The sequence below is a fragment of the Mixophyes fleayi genome, chromosome 5, assembly GCF_038048845.1.
Source record: "Mixophyes fleayi isolate aMixFle1 chromosome 5, aMixFle1.hap1, whole genome shotgun sequence".
Taxonomy (NCBI): Eukaryota; Metazoa; Chordata; class Amphibia; order Anura; family Limnodynastidae; genus Mixophyes; species Mixophyes fleayi.
The window spans coordinates 36,714,739-36,737,956 of NC_134406.1; the positions used below are offsets into that span (position 1 = coordinate 36,714,739).

At 40.5% G+C, this 23,218-nt stretch overlaps 1 protein-coding gene across 2 annotated transcripts in view; it reads right to left on the bottom strand.

Moving 5' to 3' along the window:
- Nucleotides 1-23,218, bottom strand: part of EPC1 (enhancer of polycomb 1) — a 54,008-nt gene that overhangs the window by 26,807 nt on the left and 3,983 nt on the right. Inside the window, exon 1 of one of the 2 annotated variants that reach the window (XM_075212047.1) lies at nucleotides 6,188-6,672. The exons of the other annotated variant lie outside the window; for it this stretch is intronic. Coding sequence (XP_075068148.1) covers nucleotides 6,188-6,340 — 153 coding nt within the window. The 5' untranslated portion in view covers nucleotides 6,341-6,672. Of the gene's footprint in view, nucleotides 1-6,187; nucleotides 6,673-23,218 lie in introns of those variants that run through there. 2 annotated transcript variants of the gene reach the window in all.

Genomic DNA, 23,218 nt, shown 5'->3' on the forward strand with positions numbered 1-23,218 from the left:
ACTTGTCCAGCCGTGTGCTATAGAAAAGGGCGAGTTATATTATTCTGCCTTTCACTGAATGTCAGAACACCGAATTAGTAAGTCATAGAAGTTATTCGCTATTTAAAGACATATTTATGTCAAAGTCCACTTCATATCAGAAATCTGATCAAAATATCTACAATAAATGCTACAAAGAACACACACTATATATACTTTTTTTTTTTAACTTTTCACAGAAATGTATTTGCACTCTGTGTATAAAACATGGAACATAACTTATAAGAGACATTCCGTATATCAGCCCACTAACAGCAAAATCCTAGTGATGAGAGTGTAAAAACTTTTTAAATGGAAAAGAAAAAAAATATGGTGAAAACAAATGAGTCAGAAAATTACTTTTAAACACAACCAATCAGATGTGGAGCTCAAGACATATAGACATACAAAAGTGTGATTACATGCTCAGTGCAGCCAATGAGAAGAAGTGAATACAAAAAAATTCAAATAGCTATACATTAAGAATAGGAGCTAGCATTCTAATTGAGCAAGGGCACAGCTGAAACAAGAGGGAACATGTGTGGTTCTGAGTTGAGATTGGGACAGTGTGAGGGTGCTTTATTGTGGGTAGCAAAGTTGGGAATAGTGCAAGTTCTAATAAAGGGAAGGGTTTTCAGAGAGCATTTAACTGTTGAAGGCTGAGCATGAAAGGTGGTTACCAGAAATGAGGAAAGGCACAGGTGAAAAGGTAGATCTTAGAGGGAGAGCATTTTGAATTAGATTTGAGATGTAGTTATGGGCTTTGTGGGTAAGGGCGAGTAATTGAATTGTATTCTGGAGGACACCAGAAGCCAGTGTAGGGATCTACAAAGAGGTGCGACAAGAGAGGAAGGTCAGTCTTGCTGCAGCATTTTATGATGGACTGAAGGATGGATAGACAGATAGATAGATGGATGAGGTTGCAGTAATCAAGGAGAGAGATGGAAGAGTGAATACAAATTTTGGTAGCATCTCGGGTACGATAAGGGAATGTTCTGACAATATTTCTATAGGTGGAGGAGACAGAACTGGGAGAGCTACTGAATAAGAAGAATAAAGCAAAGGGTTTAGTCAAACATGACACAAAGGCAGTGGCCTTGGGAGATCAAGAAAATTGTGGCGTTATGGACTCAGGGAGATTTGAGAGGAGGTTGAGACTATGAGAGTAATGATGATGAGCTCTGTTTTGGACATGTTGAGCTTTATGCAGCATTGGGACATCCATGTGGAGCTAGAGAGACAGTTTGTTACACCAGATAGTACAGAAGGGGAGGGGGTTAGGTAGGAGCGAAGAGGTGGTACTGGAAGCTGAATTACATACACACAATCTCTTGTGTTTTGATTTGCCAGCACACAAAAAAATAAAATAAAAAAAATAGAACATTTTAGAATGTTTAAAGCTCTACAATCATGTTTAATCAGTAATTCAAATTGCATATCAATTCACTGTAGGCTTTTGAAATAATTGCACACTTATGAATTTATTTATTTATTTTTTTAAGAGTATTCTCTTTCAATGTAATTTTTTTTAGCAGATTATGAACATAGCAAAAAGCTGAAACAGACACCCAAAACTTCAAGACTAGAGTGCATCAAATGACGCAAATTGCAGTTGGTAGCCTGGGGTCAGTGAACAGCAGTTCAACTACTTGCATGGGGAGGGGTAGGAAATTTTATTGTGGAGTGCTCCTTTAATCTGGGAACACTGCAAGTTAAGGGGTTTTGTGAACTGCCAAATCCAAAAGGTCACTTCTCCATACTCATCCTCCTTGACCTCTCTGCGGCCTTTGACACCGTGGACCACCCCCTCCTGCTGCAAACTCTTCTTTCTCCTGGCCTCTCTGGTTCTGTCCATGCCTGGTTTACCTCATACCTGGATAACCGCTCCTTCTCTGTATCCACGTCTGGCTCTTCCTCCATCCCCTCCCCTCTCCCTGTAGGAGTCCCCCAGGGCTCTGTTCTCGGCCCTCTACTCTTCTCGCTCTATACTTCCTCCCTTGGTGCTCTCATCTCCTCGTTTGGTCTTCAGTATCACCTTTATGCTGATGACATTCAGCTCTACATCTCTTCTCCTGATCTTTCCTCCTCCCTCGTGTGACTGACTGCCTCTCAGCTATCTCTTCCTGGATGTCCTCACGCTTTCTTAAAATTAACATCTCAAAAACTGAACTTATTGTCTTTCCTCCGCCCAGACTCCAATCCCACCACGACCTCTCTATCGTTGTCAATAACTCCACTATCTCCTCTGTCACCCAACTCCGCTGCCTGGGTGTCACTCGACTCCTCTCTCTCTTTTGCCCCTCACATTCAATCCCTCGCCCAAGCCTGTCGCTTCCAACTCCGTAACATTGCCCGCATCCGTCCCTTTCTCTCTCAGGATGCCACCAAAACCATCATCCATGCTCTCATCATCTCCCGCCTCGATTACTGCAACCTTCTCCTTACTGGCCTCCCCCACTCCCACTTTCCCCCCTCTCTGCTCTATACTCAATGCGGCTGCAAGACTCATCTTTCTCTCACGCCGCTCCTCCTCCGCCTCTCCACTCTGTCTCGCCTTACACTAGCTCCCCTTCCCCTACAGAATCCTTTTTAAACTCCTTACCACCACTTACAAGGCTTTCTCCCAGTCTACTGCCCCTTATATCTCTAACCTCCTCTCCATTCACACTCCCTGCGCTCAGCCAATGATCGCCGCTTCTCCTCCACACTGATCACCTCTTCCCACTCTCGAATCCAAGACTTCTCCTGTGCTGCCCCCCTTCATTGGAATGACCTCCCTCGCTCCATCCGTCTCTCTCCCAATCTGTGCTCCTTCAAACGGGCACTTAACTCACCTGTTCCTCAAGGCCTACCAACCATCCATTTAACCTCTCATCTCTTCTGCTCATCCTCCCTTGACCCCTCATCTCTCTCCCCTTTGATTCACTGGCTCCCTTTTGTGCCTGACTTTGTTTACCCTCCCTTAGGATGTAAGCTCGGATGAGCAGGGCCCTCTTCCCTCCAGTCTCCATACCTGTTCTTCTGCTCCGTCTCTACTGTATCTGCCCTCCCGGAGTTTCTGAAGTACTGGTACTGTGTTTATTGTTCTGTACTGTTCTACCCTGTATAGTCTACTGTTTGTACTATGTGCGGCGCTGCGGAAACCTCGTGGCGCCCTACAAATAAACGATAATAATGATAATAACTGAAGCTTCACTGCAAATGCAATTAACTAAATATTGCTTTGCAAATTAACAGACTTAAGTAAACAAGAGGTATAAGTCATCCTGCACAGAAAACTCCATTTCTGCATATTTGGATTAATGGGCTCATATGAGTGGGAGCTTTTATATAGCGGCCTTGCCAGATATAAGAGACAAATTCCAAGTACTAAAATGAAACAGTGCACTTTACCACCAAAGCTTGGGGAGAAAGAGAAATATATCATCATCATTTCTTTATATAGCGCCAACATATTCCGTAGCGCTATACAATTGGGGACAAACATAATAAACAAACAGGGTAAAATAAACAAAGAAGTGAGAAAGCCCTGCTCGCAAGCTTACTATAAAATATATATATATATATATATATATATATATATATATATATATATATACACACACACACACACACACACTCTGAGGTCTTCGTGTAGAAGCAGTGTGTGTTTCAGTCAGATAGTGACCTTCTATAGTGCTGTGGACACTAGCTGGCCGAATGACAGGCTTGACACTTGTGAAACTAAGCCCCTTTTTATAGAAAATAGATACCTATTTTCTACAAAATAGGTATTAAATTGTGATCTATATTATTATTGCAGTACATTTATTAATAACGTTATGATAATATTTGTTATCACCCAAGCCTAGGTGCCAACAGTAATTACTTTTTATGAACCTCCAACTCTTAATACTAATTTCCCTGATTGCACTATACAATTTATGTTTCATGCAAATGAACATAAAATTAAGTTCAGCACATGTAAATGGAAAGTTTGTTGGGGAACTGGGAGTAGACTGCTGGCCAAAATAAAATGGGTCATGTCACAATGGATGCATTAAATAAAAAACAGGAAAAACAATTCTCACATGAACATGAGGATCAAGCAAAAAATAGATTCCTATAGATCAATGAAAAGCTCTAACTAAAATCTACTTGTTAAACCTATTGACACCAAAAAAAACTATCATAATGTATGTTAGAGATGATCAAAGGAAAGTACCCCAACCAAAAGTAAAGTCTATTCAGTCTAAGTTTAGTTTGTAAGTACAGACACAAAATGGTTGAATGCAAATGCAATTCTAATTTGAGAAATTATAGCTTGAACATTATTTTTCACTTGAAAACAGTACAATTTTGACACATCTCTAATTATAGATCCCTTTGACACACATATGCAAGTTGTAAACCATGTGTATTTGTTATGACAAGTAAACATGCCCTTGTTAGGTTTTAAGCACATCTGTAGATGGTTTATAGAAATAGAAGTTGGGCACCTACCATTCCAAATTTTAACAAATATACCTTTGAATATGCAAGACAACCCATTCATACAAACTTCCTGAGCATCTATAAAACCCCGAAAAACTGCATTTTTTTTGCACGTATGAATGAACACAAGCTTCTTCCATACATCTGTACTACTACACTTACAAATATTTTTAAGGGGCATACTGAACGATTCATCTGATAATCAAAGGTACCCATTTAACAATCCTTAGGTATTTGGTGTATTTACAGTAAACAGGACACCATTTCAGTGACCAAATGCTGACAATGACAGATAACCTTCTTCTGTCAATTAAACAGTAAAAGGAAGTGTAAATAAATAAGGCCACTACACTGACACAAACATGGGCTGATGTTGCAATTTTGAAAGTGAAACTTAAAAACTAACCTTTCAAGCCACTATAGTAGCTCAGATTACCTACAGGTGAAAATATTTAATACTGCTTAAGAGGCTGACTGCTATGTAAACTAACTGTAAACTAACTGTATAGTGTGCAAGCCCAAAGCCAATATTAAAAGGATCCACAAAGATTATATAAAATAGATGTAGCATATAAAACTATTACATGTGGAAACACCATGAAACCTAACCAAGGCTCTTCTAATTAATGCCAATATCCAGACCAATAAAGGTTTTTTCCCAGAAACACAAAAAAATGTATGTCCTAAACCATCTTGCTTATGATATTTAATATTGTTTAACATAAGATATTTTAAGCTATATGATTGTAATAAACTCATTTACTTATTAGTAAAGCAAAAAAGTAACAATCCCCACAACACGTCTATTAAACATTTGTAACTGGTTAAAGGACATGATAACACGGATATACGTGGGTAAAAAAACCCTACAGGAATTAATTTAAGAATAATTTGCTACAACAGACACATTACACTTGTATACTGCTATATTAAACTGATAACTGTCAAAAAGTATTAGACAAAATATATCATAAATGCAAAATGCTCCCATTAATTGTATGCAGAGAAAAGAAAAATGAACCAGTATTTTCTTTATTACATGTGCAGGTCAGGAAAGCTGAAAGAAAACAAAACTAGCAGCTGATGTCCATGTGAGTTTTAACAGTAACAGATCATCATGTTGCAGGTAGTACTGTATATGCCAAATATTGCATGTCACTATAGTGGCAGTGCTGCACTTTGTGCATTATATAATAGCTTGCACGGGAATATAAATAATCTCTCCCCATTTGGATGAAAGGTGTTCACGGCCCCAGCTCCCCTCCGCTGTCAACACTGGATGTACACAAACAATCCCACAAGGTGAGCACAGCCTGTTCTCGGGCTCCCCCTGCCGGCCGCAGCAAGCCCCTACACCTCCCCAACACTCACAACAAGCCCAGCCCAAAGACAGAAAGACACACAACAAAATGGCGGACCGCGGCCCCGTCACGTGACCTCTTTGTGCCTTCCCGGGCCAAATTATCCCAAATAAACCCCCCAATCCCTAAACCAGAGGCACCTACACACCAGTGAGAAGCCATGCTACCTAACCCTGGGGCTCCTGGGGTGTCACACACGCCGGGAGCGCCATCTGCGCCACGCCACCCCTCCAAGGCGGCCGAGAAAAGAAAATGGCCGCCATTTTGTGCAAGCTTGCGCAGAGATGATACCGGGGATGACAGAGGGGGGGAGGAAAGAAAATGACAATCATTACCGACTCCTCTTCCTTCTCCATGCCCGTTGGCATCTGGGGCACGGCCCGGTTGATGGAGGCATACTCGTGCAGGTCCGGGAGGTCCTCGCAGCGGAAGACGGGTAACGGTTTGGACGCATCCAGCGCCCGCGCCCGGAACGATAATTTACTCATTTTCCGTCTACCACAAAGCCATGCGACCGACGAGCGGGGAAATCCTCCCGTGCCGCCTTCTCATGGGGGGTCTCCGTGCTCTCTCCCGCCGCCTCCCCACCGACCGCCGTGATCAAATCGGCGCGTTTCCCGGTGCTCCGGGTGTCCGCAGCTCGGTTTGGGGTGTTTTTTCGTGGGGTTCTCTGTGCTCCGGTGTCTCACTCTCGCCCTCCCTCTTCAATACGCCATGGCCAACATGGCGGACATTAAAACTCCGCTGTCTGCTCCCCCAGCCAACCCGAGCTGCGCAGCCATTCCCAGAGTGCATCGCGCGCCTGCGCGTCGCCCGGCCCGAGCCGCAGCGGTCGGGGGCGCGCCTGGAGTGGACCCGGTTACAGAGCCAGAGCGCGCCTGACACAGGAGACAAGTACTAGTGAAACACTCACACCCCTCAATCAATAACATAATGTGAGCAAGAGTACATCATTATTCCTGAACTGAGATCCTAGCAATGAGGGTAGTTCCTATTACTCCATTCTCAGTGGGCACAGTACAAGCGTCCCAAATGCAGTGCATATAATGCACACAATCACCGCTGCATGGTCTGAGACATCTGACAGTTGCAGAAGTGCTAATGCATCCTTTACTTAAACTAACATTTTGCTAGTAAAACTACTGTTCCTTGAAAATCAGAAAATCAATGCAAGGCTGTATTTTGCGCTACCATATGTATGGTGATTGAACCCAAATTAATAGTCCTGCACCCTCTTCCACATTATTTTCACTGAAAACAATATAGGATGTTGGTGAAGATTAAGCAACAGTAAAATAAAGTTTCAAAGGAAAAGTAAATAAGATGTAAATAAAACCATTTATTTGCAGTTCTCTAAACAGTGCTGTCATTTTGCAAGTTTGTATCTCTGCCAAATTATACTTTTACTATGTCTATGATTATCACAGCTTTCTTATGTTTGGGTGCCAAGTGTTGGGCACCTTAATGGTAAATAATGTAAAAAAAACAAAAAAACAAAAAAACAAAACAAAAAACACATTCTTGGGCCATATCATCACCATTTATTCATATAGCGCCACTGATTCCGCAGCGCTGTACAGAGAACTCACTCACATCAGTCCCTGCCCCATTGGACCTTACAGTCTAAATTCCCTAACATACACACACAGACAGAGACTAGGGTCAATTTTGATAGAAGCCAATTAACCCATTAGTATGTTTTTAGAGTGTGGAAGGAAACCGGAGAACCCGGAGGAAACCCACGCAAACACGGGGAGAACATACAAACTCCACACAGATAAGACCATGGTCGGGAATCAAACTCATGACCCCAGTGCTGTGAGGCAGAAGTGCTAACCACTTAGCCAGGTCTAAAGATCTCGGATACGCGCTCCCACTGACAACATGTCGCCGCAACATCGCAGATTTCTGTGTGCACCCCATAGGGTTGTGAAGGGAAATCCGAGATGTCACTTTACACTTGCAGACACGTGTAATCACGATCACGCAACCTACTTGTATATGCCCCTTAATTTGTTGTAGCTTATGAAAATATGCATAAGACAAGGCTAGAGAAATTACATGCATAAATACATTCACATGTATGTAATTTCTCTAGCAATGTTTTAGTACTCTGGATGTTAGTGTTCTAAAACATTGCTTTTTTTCCCCCCATAGTGGTGCCTGGCAAAATAATAGATGTTTTAGGTACCGTAATACCCGTAATTACACGCAGAAGCAAATCATGAGCTCTAACAGGACTTTGTGCTGAATTGAATTGCCGAACCATTTATTAGAATGAATATGGTAACCAAATCGGCAAGTGATGAACAGGTGTTAAATTAAAAACATGGACATGACCAATACGTCCAATGACATTTCCAATATAAGAACAATAATGTGCCATCCAACTATTTAATATAGTGAATAGAGTTATAAATGCTACAGTCACATCAGAATTGTTTAAAATGTATGTTGGCCACTTAGTGGTAGCTTATCTACCGAAAGGTGGCACTATGGCATGCGTTTACATACACTCAGGAGTTTAGTAGCCATCTGTGGTTATGTTCAGCCTCCCGGGGATGCAACATTCCTATCCCCTGGTGTGTGTAATAATTGTAGAGAATTACACACACACACAATTCATACTGAATCATTGTCTCTCCAGGGGGGTATATTTACTAAACTACGGGTTTGAAAAAGTGGAGGTGTTGCCTATAACAACCAATCAGATTCTAGTTGTCATTTTGTAGAATGCACTAAATAAATAACTAGAATCTCATTGGTTGCTATGGGCAACATCTCCACTTTTTGAAATCCGCAGTATAGTAAATATACCCCCAGAACTCCGTATAAACTGCATCAGTAATCCCCATTTCAAACAAAGTGTATGTGGTGTTCATCATGCAGCTGGATATATATATATATATGAATGTGTAAGATTTAAACTTTATATAGAATTACCTTGAATAAAGGTAGAGATAATTGCCAACTGAGATGAATAAAAATAAAGTATATCTGACTAAGTAGGAGTCTAAGAAGGGGAATTCAGTTCTATGCCATTATGTCAAAGGACATCACAGCAATGCCCAGCTTCCCTCAGTACCGGGTACTACATTATCAGAACATCGCTAATTTTCCTGCGCACCTCTCTTGGGTGCAAAGGCTCAGGCTGAAAAGTGGCACAGTATATATATAGATTTGTCAAATAAATTTGACTATCTTTTCATTGAATGACTAAAATAAGTTGGAGCTGTACATGTATCTAACATAGATTTTAGATAGGCCTTTGACATTGCCCCATATCAAACACTGGTCAATAAATTGGAATAATTGACATCAGATTCAAATGTGGTTGAGTGTCGTCTATCCCTCAACCAATATCGTATCCAGAGTTGTAGTTTATGTAATACATGTAAAAGAGGAATATGTTACCAGTGGAGTACCCAAACAATCTGCACATTTGTAGCAGTCCTCTTTCATAACTTTATTGATAACATTACTACAAGTCTTGAAGTTATGCCTTTTACCAAATGACAAATATATGTAACATGGTAGACACACCAAGAGGGGTGATCAAAATGATTTAGGATCTAAGTAGTTTATAGGAATAGTCAATTATAGTTCAAGGGCAAAAAGTTTAAATATATATATATATATATTTATTTTTTATTACACATACATACACTAAATTATGCACTCAGGTCTCAAATATCCAAAGACTAACTACATAGTTACACAAAAATGGCACCTACTGGCGAGGAGGGAATCTAGGGGGGATATTTATATAGCAACCAATCAGATTCTAGCTGTCATTTTGTAGAATGATAACTAGAATCTGATTTGTTGCTATAAGAAACATCTCCACTGTTTCAGACCCGCAGTTTAGTAAATATACCGCTAGGAGTCATCATTTCAGGAGGCTTAAAAAGGTATGTGGACAATGTAGCATAGCAATGGGGAAAGCCAGTCGGATGCTAGGCTGCATAGGAAGAGAATTTGGTGGCGATGCTACAATATAGGTCATTGGTGTCATTACACATAGAATACAGTGTTTAGATCTGGTAACTAGCTCTCCAGAAGGATATAGACTAGACGGAACTTCTCCACCGTCAAGTTCTATGGGCAGTTTAATAACTAGGAATTTGTGAACCCTGTACACATCATGCAGTTTTAATAACTAAGGAAGTTTGTACCCTGGACCCGGAGTTTTATAATTCTCCTTCCTTCCACTTTAACAGCATGGGGAAAGACAGTGCACCTTCTAAACTGACTATGCAACCCAAGGCCATGGCAACTTTGCCATGACCCTACCATTTGCATATCGCAGCAGAAATAGAGTATTCATCAGAACGGGCAATGTTTTTCCCAATCTTCAATAAACCAGTTTTGGTGAACCTGTGCCCACTGTAGCCTCAGATTCCTGTTCTTAGCCAATAGGAGTAGAACCCAGTGTGGTCTGCTACTGCACGTTCAGAGACACTTCTCTGTATACCACTGTTGTAACACATAGTTATTTGGAGTTACTGATGCTTTCCTGTCTGCTTGAACCGGTCCGGCCAGTCTCTATTGACTTCTCTCATTAAACAAAGCATTTTTGCCCATAGAATTGCCACTCACTGGATGCTTTTGTTCTGTTCACCATTCTCTGTAAACTCTAGAGTTTGTCGTGCGTTAAAATCCCAGGTGATCATCATAATCAAACCACCCATCCAGCACCAACAGTCATTCCATGGTCAAAGTCACTTAGGTCACATCTCTTTCCCATTCTGGTATTTGGGCTGAACAACTGAACCTCTTCACCATTGCATGTATTTATGCATTAAGTTGCTGCCTGATGATTGGCTGATTAGATATTTGCATTAATGAGCAGGTGTAAATAATAAAGCGCCCATTGATTGTATGTATAAAGGTATACATATTAAACACACACACAAACAATTAAACAATGTATTTATTTCTGTACATATGGACTCATATTGCAGTTAGAAACCACAGGGTATCACCCTTTATGTTCTTCCCCAGCATACGAATACCTGCCTGTTAACTCACCAACCTACCAGGGATGTCCGCAGGAAGCGGACATCTGCACAATTTGTTCTGGAAGGTAGTGAAAGAGGAGTCAGAATTGAAATTGTGCCCTCTCCAACTTCAGTGAGGAGATGACCCTCATTGTTTGGTGCAGCAACCTTACCTTAATTAAATCAGGGACACCAGGTATGTAACAAGCTAGGGCAGTGCTGCTCATATTTTTCAAAGGAAGATATTTTTTTATTAGTTACAAATATTTGAATGCTGATCAAGGAATACAAAAAGACGACAGACTGCATGTACTATATTTACAACAGCAAAGACATGTTATAGTTGGTATTCTCTCAGAGGGGCACAACCATAAACAGAGGTTTGGAATTCTCAAGTGGGATCCTCACTTTTTTTTTGCTTTTGGGGGTCCTTGGAAGGTTAGACATGCAATACATTACACTGGGAACTGCTTTCTGAGGGAGTCCCAAAATAATGGCACAAGGACAACTTGGGCCTCAGCTAAATAATTTTTAATGCTGTTTAAAATGAGCGAGAGCAGGTTTACTGCTTGAGGTACTACAGTGCCTCCCAGTGGCCAAATTATTTTGAATGATGGCAGTTTAGCATAATAGAGCAGAATTTTAAAATGAATACAAGTTAAAAACTTGTAAGAAGAGACGTACAAACACAGTTTTAATTTGTAAATAAAAAATAAGCCCTGTATCTATGTTTTACACACTAATATATATATATATATATATATATATATATATATATATATATATATATATATATACACATATACACACATTTATATATAGATATGCTCTCTCTCGCTCTCTCTCCACACATACATATACATATATATATATATATATACACACACACAAGCTATTAGTCACATACAAAGTTGTTTTTTTTGTATTTTTTAGCATAAAATTACATCATCACTTCAATAGGCAGCATGGTGTCTACTGACAACCTTCTGCCAGCAGGAGATGAAAGCGAGGTGTCAGGGGACCACCAGATATCCAGAACGACAGGCAAGTAAACTTTTGGAATCAGGTTGTTCATAAGATTGAGCTTTGGGTGGATTATCTTAAATATAAGCAACAGAATCCAATGGCACAACACCCAAATTATCATAGAAGCCTAGTAAGAACCAATAAACTCATAATTTGTCAAATATTACGAGTATTTAACTTGCATTCAGCAAGAAGGGGCATAAAACCAGATTTTTAAAATATATAACTTTGGTAAAATGTTGATTTAAATACATTTTTCAACTATAGGGATTTTTGATATATCACTTTTGCACAAACATTCATAGGGAAGAATTCAATTCCCGGCTGGACATCATGGTGAGGTCAGGCTGCACTAGTTTCTGGGGCAATGTTGTCTGTTTTCCTGCGCACCTCAATGGGTTGCAAGGGTAAAAAAAAAAAAAAAAAAATGAAAAAAAAAACAAAATCAGAAAAGATATATTGTCATGGAGTGCCTTCCGGATACACTACCCTGTATATTGCATGGGTAATTAATTCCCTTTTAGAATAGAATTGAAACATGAGGCATACAGTTACAGCATACAGGCAACTCATCTATCTCCCCTGTTCCCCAACTCCGCTGCCTAGGTGTCATCCTCGACTCCTCTCTCTCCTTTGCCCCTCACATTCACTCTCTCGCCAAATCCTGCCGTTTCCAGCTTCGCAACATTGCCCGCATTCGGCCCTTCCTCTCCCAGGATGCCACCAAATCTCTCGTCCACTCTCTGATTATCTCCCGCTTGGACTACTGCAACCTTCTCCTTATCGGCCTCCCCCTCTCTCATCTCGCTCCCCTTAGATCTGTACTTAACGCCGCTGCTAGGCTTATTTTCCTCTCTCGCCGTTCCAATTCTGTATCCCCACTCTACCAAGCCCTTCACTGGCTCCCCTTCCCCTACAGAATCCTTTTCAAGCTCCTCACTCTGACTTACAAGGCCCTCGCCAACTCCACTGCTCCCTACATCTCTAACCTTATCTCTATTTACACTCCCTCCCGCTCACTGCGATCGTCCAACGATCGTCGCCTCTCTTCCCTCTGATTACCTCCTCTCACGCACGTATCCAAGACTTCTCCCGCGCCGCTCCCCTCCATTGGAACAAGCTCCCCCGCTCCATCAGAACTTCCCCTAATCTGTCCTCTTTCAAACGAACATTAAAAACCCACCTTTTCCTTAAAGCCTTCCAGTCTCATGCCTAAACTCCCACCGGTCGGCTACCTCTCTTTCTCATCCCTTCTCCCCCTTCCTCGACTCCGTCTCCGTTTCTCCAGTCTCTCTGTCTCATCCATGTGTCTGTCTGTCTTCCCCTCTCTTTAGATTGTTCGCTCCTTTGAGCAGGGCTCTCCTCCCTTATGTTTCCATCACTTTTAACTGCTCTCTCCAGCTAATCAGCTCACCTCCTCTCAGTCCCTCTGCTCTCTGTCTCCTCTCCGCTCCCCTCAGTGACTCTCAACCTGTCATCCGTGCCCACCCTCTTGGGCCATAGTTACCTGCCTATACTCACTTTTCCCCTCCCTCCCTCTCTTTCATGCTGTGCCTGAGCCCCCAGAGTTATAGTGATTACTGTTACTTGTATTGTGCCATTGTGTGTCCTTGTACGGCGCTACGGATACTTTGTGGCGCCCTATAAATAAAAATTAATAATATTATTATTATTATTATTATTATTAATAATAATAATACAGTTCTCATATTTCTAGCCTTTATCAAAACATTACTATATACTAAAAACACCAAATCTGACCAAAATTACAGTGGTGTACTCATTCAGGCCAAAAGTCACAATAATTTTTTTGACAGAACTGGCTTAAACATGAACGCCTTGTTCAACTTTTTAAGTCTAACATGTTTGAGCTTAAATGGCTAAATTCTATAGTCTGTGTACTTGCATTTTGCACACATTGTAGAGGTGATGAGAACTGGACACAGTGTTCTGGTCCCATGCAAACTTCCAGACAAACAAATGGATACCAAAGGCTTCATGCACTGTGCAGCCTGCCAAGGCTTGCTTGCAGAAAGTACCTGTGGCGAAACATGAAGATATGCAAGCTAAACTGAAGGGCCAAAAGCCCACACCTGGCAAAAAAAGAGTCCAGTCTCTGTGAGCCTTTGCTCAGCCTGTTCCACCTGACATCAGTGGTGGCTTTTGGTAGCTCTTGAGTCACATGTCACCAGATGAAGTCTTACTTGTAGTCAAAAATGACTGCTGCATCATGCAGATAAGGCAGCAACTCTTCAAATCGGGTTGGTTCAGATGTTGGCAGGCATGAGTACATCTGTCAGAAGCTTAGAGAAATGGGCAGGCTACTGCTACAGGCCAGAAGAGCTACCTCTTTGGAGAGGATGGAAGACTTTACCATCCCATCAAACTTTCTGTACATAGACACTGTGAAGTTCGTACCTGGTTATGATGAGGAGACAGGTACATTTGAGATACCCTCGCTGGCATTCAAGGTCAGGTACGGCCTGCAAAAGATAGCAAGCATTGTGGAGTGCCGGGCCAGGATGGAGGGCTGCAAACACACAAAACTTCAAGAAGATCTATGAGGCGAGAAGGAACGAGTTGATCTCATCGGCTGCCTTGAAAACTCTTAAGGAGTCCAAGTGAAACTGGGCATTGCTTGTAAAAGTCACCCTGGCACAGGTGATCTTCTTCAATCAATGAAGAGAAGGAGACATTTCCAAGATGTTGCCGACTACCTTCTTCTCAAGAGATACTTTGGATCTCCATAAAGAGGTCACCCTAGCGCTTTCAGAGGTTGAGAGGAGATTCTGCCGGCACTTCACTCGTATTTATATCTGGGAAAAACTAGGGAGAAAAGTCCACATCCTGCTGCCACCAGCCACGCAAGGCGCAATGGAACTTCTCGCAAAGAAGTGTGAAGAATGTGGCGTGGATAAACGAAATGTCTACACGTTTGTCAGTACAGCTGTCTTGTAACACTTCAGAGGCTACAATTGCATACGACTGTTTGCTTGAGAGTGTGGGGCCAAAAATCCCCACGCGCTGTCTTCCAAGGAGCTTCGAAAGCATGTTGCCACTCTCACAAAGGTCCTCAACCTAAATGACCGAGGACCAATTGGCGGACTGTTTTGAGCATGGCCCAACATCAGGGTGCACCAGCAGTATTACCGCCTCCCAGAAGGTACCTTCCAACTTGCGAAGATTGGCAAACTGTTAATGGCTCTCGAGAGTGGCAGACTGGCTGAATTGAAAGGCAAGAATTTGGACAAAATGCACATTCATCTGGACGGTGAGTTGGAAATATTGTTTCTGATGTAGGCTTTTGACTTTTACCTCGGCCATTTACATAGGTTTCTTTTCGGAACCAGTCCAGCTACAGAACGACAAGTTGGATGAGGAGCAATCCCCTGTAACAGAGGGACAAGTGGTCAATCGTTCGGTCAACACTTCGTCAGAAGAGAGGCGGGACCCAGAAACACGGGACCAGTGTCCAGCCAGGGGTCGGTGTAGAACACAGAAGAAGAACTTTGCCTTTTCTGTATTTCGCAGAGTCGTAACTGAGCGCTTCTACTTCCTTTCAGGTTGTAAAGAAGTGTGGCGAAAAACCTCAGACAGAGAGTTAGTCAAGTTCATCCAAACATGCCAGGTGCCCGGAAAGCGTGACTGTGTCACATGCCTCATAGTTGAGCCATCAGCACGTAAAGATCGGAACCGATAGGGGGTGAAATTCTACACAAGGAACAGTATAACAGCTTTAAAAAGAGGATCAAATGTGTTGAAACTATACAGTGTTGACCACGGCTGTCACCTTCAAGGCGAGGTGGCTGTGTATGCGGTTGTCCCTAGATGGCCAAATTACATGAAACTTTCCCCATTATTGTTATGTATGGGAATTTTAAAAAAAAACTAGACATTTAAGCTCAAGACATTTCATAATTTAAATAATGATTGATACTCAAATTAGCCAAATTTTATTGAAATGATTAAACTACTTGAAATCATTTGAGTACCTCTACTAGCCACAGGCAGCAATGACTTCAAAATATATTCCTTACACAAGGGAGCTTTTTCTCTGTGCCCATAGCACCAGTGTCACGTAATTTAAGCGGTGAAGACAGCAAGAGTGAATTGGCACAAGAGAAACACCCAATAGATGGTAGTACGTAGATCTGCCATGGTTAGGTGTTGACAGAGGTAAGAGCGGACTTGAGGTTAAAAATCCGTTAAATGGATCAAATGTAACATTTTTGTATCTTTAGATCAGCTCAAATAGAAGAGAATTTAAATTGCATTATGAATATTGTGTAACACACTTACAAACAAGACATTTCATTATCCGGCATACTTCTTATTTATACAAGAACCATGTATGTTGGAGAACAATAAGTTCCATGAGAATTCACACATATACATACACATTATATATATATATATATATATATATATATATATATATATACACACATACATATACATACATATACACACACACACACACACATTATAGTTTTGCCTTCAAGAGAATCGCATTACGAAAAGTCCTTCAAAATAGAACTTTTTTCTGCAGTTGTTTCTTCTGTAAAGAGTCTGCCCTCTTAAGGCATTTCATGGAATTGCAAGGGATACTTAGCATTACTTCACTGCCAATCAAGTAGAAAACTATGAAGCCACGCCTAAACTCAAGAAGCTTTATTGCTTCAAACATTGTTTATTATTATTATTAATGTAATTAATGAGAACAAGTAAAAAAACAGAGAAACTAAATTACATAATTTAAGCAGCCGTTCTAACAAATCTAAGGCCAAGATATTCTTTTTTATAGTAAGCAAGCTTCATAACAGGGCGTGATCCCACTTAAATAAACAAAAACAACATATTTTTTAATAATAAAGGCAAAATGTATGTAAGTTTTGAATGAAAATTCGGTGCTAAATGCACACAATATAAAATTGATGTTCTACTCTAGAGCAAAGCATTCAGTGAAAGGGAGGGGCTGTGTAGATGATTTAAGCCAGTTTGTACATAAATTGACACACTTTTTAAACACTCCAAACCCAAAAACATTGCATACACCTGCACACCTGTGTACTCCTCCAAGCCTTTCAGCTTACAAAAATCATGCAATTCCAACAAGCCGACACAGCAGCACCAGATCCTGTGTCATCATCTCCTTGGCTGCCCCCTGAAAAACCCTGCCCCAATTTCTCAGAAATAGACTCCTATTTATAGTGTTATATCACTTGTTTACTTGTAATCACCGACTTTATAGAAGCTCTATTAATACACAGCGTATGAGACCACACCTGTGGAACACGGGTGTGGTCTCAAAAATATGCAGAATATAACTATATACTGTGTCTAATGCTACTCCCAGCAATCTACTAATTTTTCATACCAGTAAAATATGTAGCTCCATAAATATTATCCTGGAAATAGTAAAAGTCTTGAATCACTGACACATTAAGGAACAGTCACGGGGGCACTCTGCGCACAAGTGACCCCCCCTAAGATTCACAAATATAAATGTCAGTTTCAGAAACTTATCAGAACTTTGGATATCGAGAATAACGTAAGCATTTATTTCCCTATGCTCATCAGACTTCTTATTAATAACCAAACTGAAGAATACTGCAGGGAACTTCTCCAAGCCTAAAATGACAGTTAATCGAGGATGAGCAACAGCTTGTAGTAAGGTAGATCACAATAGTACATACAACACCAAACATGTTATCTCTTGATGTGCAACCGTTACATATAGATGAATTAGGTTATATTTTAGCTTCTGAATCAGCTAAGTCGTCCACTCTGGGATAATTTGCTCTTTTTATGTACCACCACCCTGTCTAGTATTCCGGTGGTGGTCTCTTACTTTAATCCCCACCATTACCCTTATTTAAGATGTTGGGACAGTCACTGTACACAAGGCTACATGCACTGCTGTCTAAAGAAAGTGAAGATTGGGGCAGTACGTGTTGGTATTCAGGGAATACTGATTGGATTAGACAGCCATCCAATCAGGTACCACCATTCCTATCAAACAATTCTCAACAACCTTCCATACAATCACATTACATGTATATTGTACAGGGGACGTATGATTATTTTCCCGTCATTAAACAGATATTTTATACATGATAAACAGTTTATGCCAGTCATTCATTTTGACAACATGATAGATAACATATTTCATCAGGTCATTCAAATTCAAACTCATTCTCCCACAAAACCATAAATCAGTTTAATATTTTACAAAAACTCACACTGAACCACTGCAGAAATTATGAACATTCAAAGTTAAGAATGCAAAAACATTTATAATGCCCAAATATAGTCATATTTTGGTTTGCTAATCTGGACACTTTAACCTACCATTTTACCTAAGTGTAATCAAAAGAATTTGCCAAACCCACTCAAAATCTGTTTGATCAGAGATGGCAGAAAACTAGGAAAATTAATATGTAGTTTATTTATATAGCGCCTATCATATTAGCGCTGTAGAAAGAATATGTAATCATTCACATCAGTCCCATTGAAGCTTACATTCTACATTCCCTAAACTACACACAATTTGTTCGAAGCCAATGAACCTACCAGAATATTTTTTTTTTTTGGACTGTGAGTGGAAGTCATAGCAGCCGGAGGAAACCCACACTCCTTGGTTGGTATCGAACTCATGACTGCAGTGCAATGAGGCAGCAATGCTAACCACTGTGCTGGTCCATATTTGTGGTCTTACCATTTGACCTGGAAGTGCAGGTAGCAAACATTTTTTTGGCAACTGAACAATTCGATAAGTTCAATTTAGCCTTCAAGATGCATGGCCAAACTCACTGATCTGGTCTTCAGTGGTCATGCCGAACAGCCATAATATTTGTGGACATCCCAACATCCGAGCACAATCCACTACTAGTTAATGTAATAACAAGTTATATAGGTTACATTGTTTACTCCTTTTAATAATAGCAATATATTATTTAACAATAATGTGTAATAGAATTGTCTTTTTTTTTTATTTGCATAAATCCACTGTTTTACTTCCGTTTGAAGCATTAGATTCTTGAAGACTTGTCACACCCAATGTGATTTTTTTTTTTTGCACTTGCTTGTTAAATTTATTGCAACATTTTTGTCACAATAAACGTGAGATACTTACCAATCCAGTATCAAACGCTAGTATTCTGCTGATATTGTCTTTGTAACTTATATCTTCTATATACTTCTTTACTGCATGCAATTTTCTGTCTTAAGATACCCAATATTGAAAGTCTTATGTGATATTACCTCATCTTTCTTAAAATGCCATGTTACTTATTTACTTCCAGTCTTTATCACAAACAGCTAACCTCAAAATACTAAGACATGGTCCAATATAGAGAAAAAAGCTCAAACGATAAAGCACAGCATGCAAGTTATGCTTGCTGTGACATCACTGGGTCCTTTTCTTGTAAATGAATTCACGGATCTGGTAGGTCCTCTGCTGCCAACATGCACATACTGCAGGAAAAAATTTATTCACTCTCTATTCATGGTTAAAAAATATGTAAGAGTTGCAATGCTTAAAGTTAAAAACAGAGTTAAAAAATTAATAAGTATACTTACCCCTGGTGGTCTAATGGGAGAATTAGTCATCATTATGCCACCACTCTGGTTCCCGTTAGCAGGAATCTGAAGCACAGTGGTTTCAAGGGAGCACATCTCTTGTGGCCCAGTGCCACCGACCCCGGACAGCCGTGTGGTGGCACCAAAGAGACTACTAATAGCACCTCCTTTATTCAAATGAGTACAGTAAGACCACTGCCCCAGGTCTTCGCTACAAAAACCTTGGAGCTGACATCGGCTTGGAGGCGACATTAGTTGTCGATGCAGTCCAGACTGAGCGGGGCCAGCATGGAGAGGGGCCCCTAGCCCTGGCAGTGCATAGACGGGGGAAGGACAGCTCCCATGCCTTCCTTTCGTAGTGTAATGTTCCAGATCATGCCAGATAGAGGAATCAACCTGGACTGATTAGAGCGACATGGGGACTGGATTATACCATCCTGCATGTGTGTAAAACGGTTTATTAAATATATTTTATGAACTGTTTCTGAGCAAATAAATATCACTACTATCAATAGATCCTGCGAGACATCTTTACCTGCTGTATTCCTGTGACTACAGATAAGAGCTAACACTCTAAGCCATTCCTTGGCTCTCCTGTGGTACCCAGCAGTCCTAGTCTGAAGGTAGCAGTCCGGAGGATCCTGCCAGGCTAACCAGCAACAAAGAGGTGCAGCAGTAGGTACACACATTGCTCAGAAGCAAGTAGTTTCAAGTGCCAGTGAAAGAGCCCCGACAGTGGCAGCAAATATTCTCCTACAATTGGACGCACCAAGTTGGTGCGTAGTTCACACGTACAGTTGTTGAATGCTGCTGTTTTAAGTAATCATGGTTCTCTACAATCTGTAGATACCCAACCAATTAAGCCCATTCTGTCACAAGTATTAACATAAGTTAAAATAACCAAATGTGTTATTTAACTTATTAATACAAATGATTGATTAATTTCTATAGCTCTCCAAAATTGTCTCTAGTCATTATTTAAAATACAATAGGATTCTATTGTTCCAGTTGTCATGTCAATGGGTGTACTGCACGGTCCAGTAATTGCTCTTCATGTGGTATGTAGATATAGCGAATTGCCAGACCAGTGTAAGTTAACTGCTACGTCGAGATAAGGTACAGTTTCCTTCTTCCTAGTGTCTTTAGGAAAGTGTCACTCTTAAAAGTATTTAAAAAAACGCCACCATTTATGAGTTCCGCTTCAAGGAGCAAATATATATGACATTAACATACATCAAAAGCTGAATATTACCGATCTAAAAAATGTAATCCCATCAAGTATTTAAATAATATTTAGCACTACAAGACTAGCATGCTTGCTTACACCCCTCTGCAGCAGGGTGCCATGTTTGGAGAAAGGTGCTTCGCTAATTTAACAGGCCGTCAGAGACTAACAGGTTGTAAACTTGCAATGCACTGTGGGGATTTGTACAGAGGGACTGGGCCAGTGATGTCACATGACTGAAGTTGCTGGTGTTTAACCTGTATCCATTCCCTTTAGGACACAGTTCCATACATGTGGGAGGAGCTCTGCAATGGAGTGAAAAACAAATAATTTAGTATGTAAAGTAGTTGTAGATGACAGGGTAACACTGAACAAAGTACTTTACCTTCATGGTTACTATGTGAAGATTTCAATATTGAGGTTTTTTGCTCCTTTAAGGATTTTAATTAATGGGATGGATTGACTATGCCAATGTTTATCAGAAATTATGAGATTACTTCTGTATCTTGCGAAAGATGTCAATCCCTAAACACAATGCAATAGTACAGTTGTGTCCATATAACAACTGTATGGCAAACTGAATTACTGATTTATAGGTGCATTGTTGTTCACAGAGGGAGAGGGCAGGGCTGCGTGAAACCACTCTATGCAGACTTACTGTATACTTACTGACGTGAGAGACATATCTGCCATGACACTTGCTGGGAAAAGTTCCCGTTGTAACGTCATCAATATAAATCTGTTCCTTCCACTGTGCATTGAGAACGTTGCATAGCCCAAGCAGAACAGAGAACAGGTTTAGCAAACATTACATGCTGCATGCTCATGTAATAAGTCTGTGCTTTCTGTCATGCTGGACATAAATAAGTGTTGTATAATTGTTGACCTACTCAGGCTGAGATGTGCCTTTAACTCCATACATTTTATCATAAAAGATTTAAAAAAAACAAAAACCACAAACAGATCTCTTTTTGAAGTACCACTAAATGTTATTTTTACCAACCATCATAAAAGTAAAGCCTACTCCTACCTCTTCTCCTTCTGATTTACCATGGCATTAGTGAAAACCAGGAGACCTTCTTTGGCAGGTCAAGTGGGCTAGTTATCACGAAATGCCTCTCTCTCGTCCAGTCTTTAAACCATAGGAGGTGGTGGATACCATAACTGCATGCTGCAGGACAAAACTTGACAGAAATTGCATACTTCAGGGTCATGAAGTCCATGCATTAAATCTCAAGTGCAACTGCATATCAACTGATGGAAAATTTTAATCTATGGCCCGAACAACCAGCTTAATAAAGAACAATCTAAGATCTCAATATTATTGTTGTGTTGCAATGCATGAACCATTCATCACACCTGGCAATGCACATCTGTGAGTTCAGTGGTGTAAAGAACACCGGTAATGGACTACCAATCAGAGGAGGAAGTCGATATGGTCCAGTGAATCATCCTTCACCAGGTTCTCAACAAACAGATGAATGCGCGTCTGCTGCAAACTCAACAAATTCTACAGCCTTGTTTCCAACAGTGAAGGGTATTTGTGGTCCCATAGCATTGTGGGACATATTTTTCTGGTTTGGGTGCAGTCATTCCTTTAGAAGTTCAGGTCAATGTGCTGATGGCTACTTAATGGGACCGAGTGATCATTTGTATCTCAATTCGCATCATTTGTTTCCAGTTTGGAGTGTTGTCCTACAGGATAACAAAGACAATACTATTCATAGGTCATTGTCTTCTCAGCCACCAGGTGTCAACCCAATCGAGCATTTATGGGATATTCTGGAACAACGCCCGTGATGGCGTTTTCAACCACAATAGCCACACAATTGAGTGACTTTCTTATGAAATAATGGTGCTGCATCCCTCCCACATACTTACAGACATTGGTAGACTCAATGAGAATGCACATAGTGGCCCAACACCCTATTAAGTGATTTTACATTGGAGTTTACATTGTTTTTATCCTCTACCTCTATGTCCAAATGTATGAACAGGAATTAAAATATTATTTTAAGAATTATTACTGTTTTGAAGGAAAATATTGTGCCATGTTAGCTGCCAAGAAGTGAGAGGAAAAAAAGGAAGGCGACACCTCATATCGGCTAACGGACCAGATTTTAGATGCACTTTCAAGATTATGTTAATTCATCAGGTAAATCCAAGAAAAACACAGAATTCCATGCTGATAAGAGCAGTCTAAGAAGTCTTCAAAGCTAATAAAGTGCATAATCTTCCCCCTTTTTACTGCTTATATCAATACCCTTAAAAAGATAAAAGTTTACTGTTATTCAATATCATCAGAAACATTGCACCATAGATATAATCCTGAAAAATTAAATTAAGCGTTACTTCACTGGAATTAGTTAGGGTCACTTGTGTTCTGATTTTTTTTTTAATCATAGGTGGATGGCAGATAGTTAAGGGGTAACCTGGAGACTGTACACTCTGGAATTGTAAAGAGAAAAGGAAAGGTATCTGTGTGTGGATAAAAGTGGATTTAATTCCACTATTTTTAAAGTAAAGCCTAAAAT